Source organism: Triturus cristatus, chromosome 8, assembly GCF_964204655.1.
Source record: "Triturus cristatus chromosome 8, aTriCri1.1, whole genome shotgun sequence".
Lineage (NCBI taxonomy): Eukaryota > Metazoa > Chordata > Amphibia > Caudata > Salamandridae > Triturus > Triturus cristatus.
Window position 1 is genome coordinate 1,665,103,640 of NC_140591.1, and position 9,401 is coordinate 1,665,113,040.

The following is a 9,401-nucleotide window of genomic DNA, read 5'->3' on the forward strand; positions in this document are numbered from 1 at the left end:
CCGCCAGGTAGCTGCCGCCGCCCTGGGGGGAGAACAAATCTCCGAGGAGCAAGAAGAATATGAGCAGGCACAACAAGAGTGGGAACCGGCCGCCATGGTTCTAGCGTGCCTAGGGGGAAGAGACATGGTCCCGCGGGCTCCCCTACCCGCCAACACCAGAAAATATAGCCAGTGGGTGAACATTAATGGGCGCCGGGCCGAAGCCCTACTGGACACAGGGGCCAGTGTGACGGCCGTCCGCTGTCACCTGGTAAAACCAGAGCAGATCCTGCCGAACATTCTCTGCCCCGTCCGCTCAGCCGACAATTCCGAGAGTCTATGTCGGATGGCCTGCGTCCCCTTCGAATGGGGAGGGGTCTCCGGCATGTTGAAGGTGATGGTCCGGGATGATGCCCCCGTGGACTGTCTCCTGGGGAATGATCTTGAGAGTTCCCCATGGGCCGCCGTCGAAAGAAGAGAGCACCTGGGGATGCTGGGCCTCCCGGACTGGGCGTCCGTGCCATCGCCCGACCAGAAGAACCAGAATGGCCTGCACCTCCTCCCCCGATCGCTCCAGTAGAGGACACCGACTATACCGACCCCCCAGAGCAAACCCCCGAAAGGGTCGCCCAGCCCCAGGACCTTCCCGGCCTGGCTCAGTGGCGTCAAGAAGGGGGGCCCACCCAGGAACAGTTCCGCCAGGAGGAGAGGACCTGTCCCTCCCTCGAGGGACTCCGCCAGCAAGCCATCGCCCAGAGCGCAGGGGACTCCACCGGAGCCCATTGGGTCTATTGGGATAATGACCTGTTATACAGTGAACAGAGAATCGCGGAGTTAGGGGCCAGTCGAGTGCTGGTGGTGCCCCTCCGTTTCAGAGACTTCCTGCTAAATTTGGCCCACGATGTCCCCCTGGCTGGACACCTGGGCCAGGACAAAACCTACAGTCGCCTGGTGACCCACTTTTTCTGGCCGAGGATGCGAAACGACGTCCTCAACCACTGCCGGTCCTGCCCCACGTGCCAGGCCAGCGGGAAGAGCGGCCGCAAGCTCAGAGCACCTCTGCAACCCTTCCCAGTTGTCACCACCCCGTTCGAGAGGGTAGGAATAGACATTGTGGGGCCCCTGGACCCCCGCACAGCACAAGGACATCGGTTCATCCTGGTACTGGTGGACCACGCCACCCGCTACCCCGAGGCTGTGCCCCTGCGAACTGTAACAGCTCCGGTGGTCGGCCGGGCCTTAATGGGGATCTTCTCCCGGGTGGGCTTCCCCCGAGAAGTCGTCAGCGACCGAGGCACAAACTTTATCTCGAAATATATGAAGTCCCTCTGGCAACAGTGCGGGGTCACCTACCGATTCACGACCCCCTATCATCCTCAAGGGAACGGACTAGTTGAGCGATTCAACCGCACACTCAAGGGAATGATTGGGGGATTGGAAGAGCCCCTCCGTCGCCAGTGGGATGTACTACTTCCGTGCCTCCTCTTCGCCTATCGAGAAGTTCCCCAGAAGTCCCTCGGTTTTAGCCCTTTCGAACTCCTGTACGGGCACCCTGTGCGAGGGCCCCTCAGCCTAGTCAAAGAAGGTTGGGAGATGGCCCCCCTAAAGACCCCTCCAGACGTCTTCAAGTACCTCCTGGCACTACGCAATCAAACCCGGCGATTCAGGGAAATGGCAAAAGCGAATCTTGAGGCCAGTCAGGAGGACATGAAAAAATGGTACGATCAAAATGCCTCCTCCGTCGAATTCGAACCTGGTCAACAAGTGTGGGTGATGTCCCCCACCGAACCATGTGCCTTGCAGGACAAGTGGACGGGGCCCTTCAAAGTGGTCGAACGCAAGAGCCCCGTCACCTATCTCATCGATATGGAGTCTCCCCGGAACCCCCTCCGGGTCCTCCACACCAACAGACTCAAACCCCACTTTGTGCGCTCGGAACTCAGCCTCCTGATGGCTACAGACAGTGGAGCGGAAGAAGACTCCGAGCCTCTCCCTGATCTCCTGAAGACTCAGGAGAAAGACGGTTCCGTGGACGGGGTCCGGCTCTCCGATGCCCTCACCCCAGAGCAACGCCAAGGCTGCCGGGACCTCCTGCTGCAGTTTGCTACTCTGTTTTCCCTCACCCCAGGGGTCACCCCCTGGTGCTTGCACGACGTGGACACTGGGGACAGTCCCCCTATCCGACACCGGGCCTACCGCGTACCAGATCGGGTGCGGGCCTGCATCCAAGAGGAAGTGTCCAAGATGCTCACGCTCGGGGTCATCGAGCCCTCGGACAGCCCCTGGGCCAGCCCGGTCGTGCTGGTCCCCAAAGCCGCTGCCCCCGGCACCACTCCTGAACTCCGATTCTGCGTCGACTATCGGGGCTTGAATGCTGTCACCAGGACCGACGCTCATCCCATCCCCCGAGCGGATGAATTGATCGACCGCATGGGGGCTGCCCGCTACCTCAGCATCTTCGACCTGACAGCGGGCTACTGGCAGATCGGTCTCACACCCCGGGCCCAAGAACGGTCCGCCTTTTCTACCCCCGATGGCCACTACCACTTCAAGGTCATGCCCTTCGGCATGAAGAATGCCCCAGCTACTTTTCAGCGACTAGTGAACCAGGTCTTGGCGGGGCTCGAAGAGTTCAGCGCCGCCTACCTGGACGACATCGCTGTATACAGCCACCACTGGTCCGACCACCTCCACCACCTCCGAGAGGTCCTGCAAGCCCTCCAGCGGGCCGGCCTCACAATCAAGGCCGGCAAGTGCCAAATTGGTCAGGGGTCCGTGACCTACCTCGGACACCAGGTGGGAAGCGGTCTGGTGGCCCCTCTACAACTCAAAATCGCTGCCATCCAGTCCTGGCAACCCCCAGTCACGCAGACCGAGGTCCGAGCCTTCTTGGGACTCACCGGCTACTACCGGCGGTTCGTGAGGGACTATGGCAGCATTGTGGGGCCCCTCACGGGTCTCACGTCCAAAAACCACCCGAAGAAGATTAACTGGACCCCCGACTGTCAAGCGGCCTTCGAGAAGCTGAAAGCCGCCCTGTGCACCGCCCCTGTGCTCCAGGCCCCCGATTACAGTCGGGAATTCATTGTGCAAACGGACGCCTCCGACCACGGCATCGGGGCGGTTCTCTCCCAGCTGAACCCCGAGGGTCTTGACCAGCCGGTGGCCTTCATCAGCAGACGCCTCCTGGCCCGAGAACAGCGCTGGAGCACAATCGAGAGGGAGGCCTTCGCAGTAGTGTGGGCCCTCAAAAAGCTCCGGCCCTATCTCTTCGGTACCCACTTCCGGGTGCAAACAGATCATCGACCCCTGCAGTGGCTAATGCAGATGCGGGGGGAAAACCCAAAACTATTGCGCTGGTCCATCTCCCTGCAGGGGATGGACTTCACTGTGGAACATCGACCGGGCCAAGACCACGCCAACGCAGATGGCCTGTCACGCTTTTTCCGCCTCGACGAGGAGAGTCCCCAAGAGGATGGGTGACTCTCCCCGCCTTCAGCTGGGGGGGACGCATGTTGGACAGGCCACATGAAGGGCTTGCTCCCTCCCCGCATGACAAGGCCCAAGCCCCGGACTCCCAGGTGTTACCCACAAGGGCAACCCGCACCCCGTCTCCCGACGGAACTCCTGCCCCCGGACATCCATGTATCATGGGGCCGAACCACTACCGGCTCCCCCGGCCGGATCAGCCGCCATCTTGGACACTGCGCCACGAGGCCGCGTGGCCTCCGCTCGACCCTAACCCTGGGCCTGGCCCAGCCCCGACATCCCGTTACCACCATCCACCCAGGAGGTGAACGGACCACTTGGCAGGTCAATGGGAGAAAGAAGTGTCGATGGCTCTCCCCCGCCAGGTGCCGATCGCCCTCCAGCTCCCCCGGGCGCTGGCTCCACCCCCTGCTGGGTGTCTGGACTCCCTCATCCCGGACCCCCCGACCTCCCAGTGCGAGGGTCCGGACATCAAAGGGCGCCAGACCTATAACTAGGGCAGCTCCAGAGCAGGAAGGCAGTTGTATCCTGGAGTCGAGAGACACCGAGAAGAACTCAGCCTTGATGGACTACTGGCGCTGCCGTAGCCCTGCCTTGTGAATTATCGTCCTGCCTGCTGGCGCTGCCGCGGCCTTCTGCATCATCCATCCTCGTCAGGACCTGCTGGCGCTGCCGCGGACCGTTGTAACGACCACCTTCATCGGGACCTGCTGGCGCTGCCGCGGACCGTGTAACGACCACCTTCACCGGGTCCTGCTGGCGCTGCCGCGGACCGTGTAACGACCACCTTCACCGGGACCTGCTGGCGCTGCCGCGGCCCGTCCAAGCTAGAACACCGAGCTCGAGGATTGTGAGCCACCCACCATACCATCTCAGCTACCAGATTGGTAACCAGACTGTCCCGCTACCCCCTTTTCCCAACCCAAGAGACTAGAATCGAGGGGACCCCTGAGTCCAGACCTCCTTGTACCATTTCATCGTACCTCAAGAAATCGCCTATAAAGAACGTTAAAACCTATCCTTGTGTGGTGTGTATCTGTGGGGGGGAAGTTACTCATCTGTACGATCGCTGGAGACGGCTCTCCCCGGAGACCTCTCCCCTTGTCCTCGGCCGACCCTCCCGGTCCGTCTAACACAGCATACCTAAGGAACCTCAAGAATCAAAGTTCTACCTACCTAAAGAGGTAATTGCCAATTACAGAGTGGGGGACGACATCATGAAAGGGTTGGAGGCATACGAGGTAGCCTTGACGGCCCATGGCGTACCCGAGAGTAATTGGGGAGGTGGTTTATACCGGTATATACCTCCCAATGTTAGGGACACCCTGTTATATTTGGCCAAGGCGGATCAGGTAAGGTATGCCCCCATGAAAGAGGCCTTGTTAAAAAAGTTTGGTCTTAACCCCGAGAGGTACAGGCAAAAGTTTTGTGGTAGCCATAAGCTGTCCACCCAGACATGGGTAGATTTTTTTGATTATGCTAGGAAGGCACTAGATGGTTGGGTGCGTGGCAGCGAGGTGCAGGACTACCAAGGGTTGTACGATCTTTTTTTAAGGGAGCACCTCTTGGATAAGAGCTTTCCGGAGCTGCGCCAACATCTGGTGGACCGCAAGTTGATGGATCCCCGTGAGCTTGCGGAGGAGGCAGATATTTGGGTGAGCACCCGGGTGTCTCACAAGGGCCCCGGGGGAGATGGCTCGAAAGGCGGACAGGGTTTCCCCCAGAAGAAAGAGGGGGGAGATACAAAGGTGGAGTTCTCGAAAGGTCCCCAAAATAAGCTTGGGAAGGGAGTAGGAACCCCACCCCCGTCCAATTCCACAAGACCCACTTACCCTGACAGGAGTCAGCAGCCTAGGATTGTGCGGTGCTACGAGTGTTGGGAGATTGGACACTACAGGGGAGATCCCAAGTGTCGCAAGCGACCACCAGCCCCAACGGGCGGGAAAAGTCCCGGGGTGAGTAGTATAGCGCTTGGGGTGGAGCTGCCCTTAGATAGGGAAGGGGAGTGGACAGGCCTGGCGCTGGTTTCACTCGGGGATAGAGAGGTGGTCCCCGTAGTGTCCCTGCCCCCGAACACTGCTAAATATCAGCAGAGGGTGAGAATTAATGGGGAGGAGGTGGAAGCTCTGAGAGACACAGGGGCCAGCATGACCACTGTCGTGCGGCGGCTGGTGTCCCCAGACCAAGTAGTCCCCGAGGAGTTCCATCCATCCGTATTGGCTGACGGCAGTATGAGTCACTATCCAGTGGCTCGTGTTCCATTTGAGTGGGGAGGAGTCAGAGGCCTACTGAGAGTTGCTGTGAGCCCTGCCTTGCCTGTGGGGTGTTTGCTAGGGAACGACCTGGAGCACACCAAGTGGAAAGACGTTGAGTTTCACGCTCACACCGAGATGCTGGGATTACCAGGGTGGACTTGCGTCAGCACGCGGTCCATGGCTGCCCGGCATGGAACTCACCCTGGGTTGGAGCCTGGAATCATGGCCCAACCCAAAGCCAAACGTGGAAAGAAGAAGGTGGTAGAGGACATGCCCCGTGAGATGGATGGGGAGGCCGCAGAGGTGCCCCCGGAGTCCGCGGAGGTAGATGTCGTTCCTGTGGAGGACTTGCCGACCCTTGCTGACTGGCATGTGGAAGGAGGGCCTACCCGGGAGGAATTTTGTCAGGCACAAAGGGCGTGCCCCACGCTTGAAGGCATGCGGCGGCAGGCCGAAGCCCAAGTGGCCAGTCAGGAACTGGGAGGTTATCATGTGTATTGGGAGGATGGTCTCCTATACAGTGAGCCCAGGGTGCCGGTACATGGATCTTCGAGGGCCATAGTGGTCCCCCAATGTTACCGGGCCTTTCTGCTGGAGTTAGCGCACGAGATACCCTTAGCCGGACACCTGGGTCAGGACAAAACCTTTGCACGGTTGGTCCCCCATTTTTATTGGCCCAGGATGAGGATTGCCTCAGACACCTTTTGCAAGACCTGCAAGTCTTGCCAGGCCAGTGGCAAGACTGGGATTAAGTTGAAGGTCCCGTTGGAACCGCTCCCCGTGGTCGGGACCCCTTTTGAGAGGGTCAGAATCGATATTGTTGGGCCATTGGACCCTCCGACCGCAGCGGGACACCGGTTCATCTTGGTTTTGGTGGACCACGCCACAAGGTACCCAGAGGCTATTCCTCTGAGGACCATCACTGCACCGGTGGTGGCGCGGGCACTGTTGTGGATTTTTACCCGAGTGGGATTCCCCAAGGTCGTGGTGTCGGACAGGGGCACCAATTTCATGTCGGCCTACATGCAGGCCATGTGGAAGGAGTGTGGGGTGACCTACCGGTTCTCCACTCCTTACCATCCCCAGACTAACGGACTTGTAGAGCGCTTCAATAAGACATTGAAGGGGATGATCCGAAGCCTTCCAGAGGGCTTGAGGCGTAAATGGGACGTCCTCCTCCCCTGCTTGTTATTCTCCTATCGGGAGGTACCGCAGAAGGGAGTCGGGTTCAGCCCGTTTGAATTGCTCTATGGCCATCCCGTTAGGGGTCCCCTCAGTTTAGTGAAAGAGGGGTGGGAGAAGACTTCACAGAAGCTTCCCCGTGACATTGTCAGCTACATGCTGGCGTTCCGCAGCCAGATGGCCAAGCTGTGGAAGGCAGCCACAGAGAACCTGGAGGCTAGCCAGACCGTCATGAAGGAGTGGTATGACCGCAACGCTCGGACGGTCGAGTTAGACGTTGGACAGAAGATGTGGGTTATGGAACCTGGGGAGCTTTGTGCCCTCCAGGACCGGTGGACTGGCCCGTTCGACATTGTGGAGCGGCGAGGCCGGATCACGTACATGGTAGATGTGAAAACCCCCCGTCAGCCCCTCAGGATGCTCCACGTCAACCACCTGAAGCCGCACCATGAGCGATCAGAGCGTGCTCTCCTTATGGTGACGGATGGGAGCGAAGAGGAAGAGAGTGAGGCTCTTCCTGACCTTCTAGCGGTACAAGAGAAGGATAGTTCGGTGGAAGGTGTAGTCCTCTCCCCATCCTTGACCCCAGAGCAACAGAGGGACTGTTGCCATGTCCTGGGACAGTTCGTCTCGTTGTTCTCCCTCACGCCTGGAATCACTCATTTGTGTACCCATGATGTGGACACAGGGGACAGCCCCCCGGTGAAGAACAAGTCTTACCGGCTCTCTGACCGAGTGAAGGATAGCATCCAGCGTGAGGTAGCAAAAATGCTGGAGCTGGGGGTGATAGAACCTTCCAGCAACCCGTGGGCTAGTCCAGTGGTGTTGGTGCCGAAAGCGGCCCCACCGGGTACGACACCGGAGCTCCGGTTCTGTGTGGACTACCGGGGGTTGAACTCTGTCACGAAGACAGATGCTCACCCCATCCCACGTGCAGACGAGCTGGTGGACCGGCTGGGAGCAGCCCGGTACCTCAGCACCATTGATCTGACATCCGGATATTGGCAGATTGCCATGGCCGACGGAGCAAGGGAGAAGACAGCGTTCTCCACCCCCGAGGGCCACTACCAGTCTCGAGTGATGCCCTTTGGGCTTAAAAATGCTCCGGCCACATTCCAGCGGTTAGTGAATCAGGTACTATCTGGCCTGGAGTCCTTCTCAGCGGCCTACCTGGATGACATAGCTGTCTTCAGTAGCACCTGGGAGGACCATCTGCAACACCTCCAGGAGGTATTGCAGGCGCTGCAACGCGCTGGCTTAACAATTAAAGCCAGCAAGTGCCAGATTGGACAGGGATCTGTCGTGTACCTGGGACACCTGGTGGGCGGAGGTAAGGTGCAACCCCTCCAGGCCAAAATAGAGACCATCTTGGCTTGGGAGCCCCCCAAGACCCAAACAGAGGTCCGAGCTTTCCTCGGCCTCACTGGGTATTACCGCCGGTTCGTCAAGGGATATGGTACCATCGTAGCCCCCTTGACGGAATTGACCTCAAAGAAGCAACCTCGCAAGGTCATATGGACAGCTGCATGCCAAGAAGCCTTTGACACGCTGAAACATGCGATGTGTACCGCTCCAGTACTAACAATACCAGATTTCAGCAAGGAATTTATTGTACAGACAGATGCCTCAGAGCACGGCATAGGTGCGGTGCTCTCGCAACTCAATACCGAGGGCCAAGATCAACCAGTGGCCTTCATATCCAGAAGACTCCTCCCTCGGGAACGGCGATGGAGCACCATTGAGAGAGAAGCCTTCGCGGTGGTCTGGGCTCTGAAGAAGTTGAGGCAAAGAATCTCTCCTGAGGCGGAAGCCGGGAGATCACGCTGCACCTTTTAAAATTGTTGTGTCATTTGTTTATCTGTGTTTTTAAAATTGCTCACCTCCTGAAGCACTTTTGGGGCAGATGCCCGATCTCCACTGAGAAGCACAGCCGATTTTAACGCTGTTGCTAAATCCGAAGGCAAACAAACCCGAGCTGCCGCCATCGCAGGCGTGCACCCTGGCCACGCCTCCTCGAGGCCACGCCCCCAACCGCCCTGATAAAAGGCTGCTGATTACGAGCGCCTAATCAGGTAAAGAATCTCTCCTGAGGCGGAAGCCGGGAGATCACGCTGAACCTTTTAAAATTGTTGTGTCACTTGTTTATCTGTGTTTTTAAAATTGCTCACCTCCTGAAGCACTTTTGGGGCAGATGCCCGATCTCCACTGAGAAGCACAGCCGATTTTAACGCTGTTGCTAAATCCGAAGACAAACAAACCCGAGCTGCCGCCATCGCAGGCGTGCACCCTGGCCACGCCTCCTCGAGGCCACGCCCCCAACCGCCCTGATAAAAGGCTGCTGATTACGAGCGCCTAATCAGGTAAAGAATCTCTCCTGAGGCGGAAGCCGGGAGATCACGCTGCACCTTTTAAAATTGTTGTGTCACTTGTTTATCTGTGTTTTTAAAATTGCTCACCTCCTGAAGCACTTTTGGGGCAGATGCCCGATCTCCACTG

At 58.5% G+C, this 9,401-nt stretch overlaps 1 protein-coding gene across 1 annotated transcript in view; it reads right to left on the minus strand.

Moving 5' to 3' along the window:
• The window catches only part of LOC146808522 (vomeronasal type-2 receptor 26-like), a 67,277-nt gene extending 58,099 nt beyond the window's left edge, over window positions 1–9,178 (minus strand). The window contains exon 1 of the mRNA XM_085623975.1: window positions 9,074–9,178. Within this exon, the coding sequence (XP_085480101.1) occupies window positions 9,074–9,178 (105 nt within the window). The remainder of the gene's footprint in view (window positions 1–9,073) is intronic.
• Window positions 9,179–9,401: the final 223 nt, after the last annotated feature.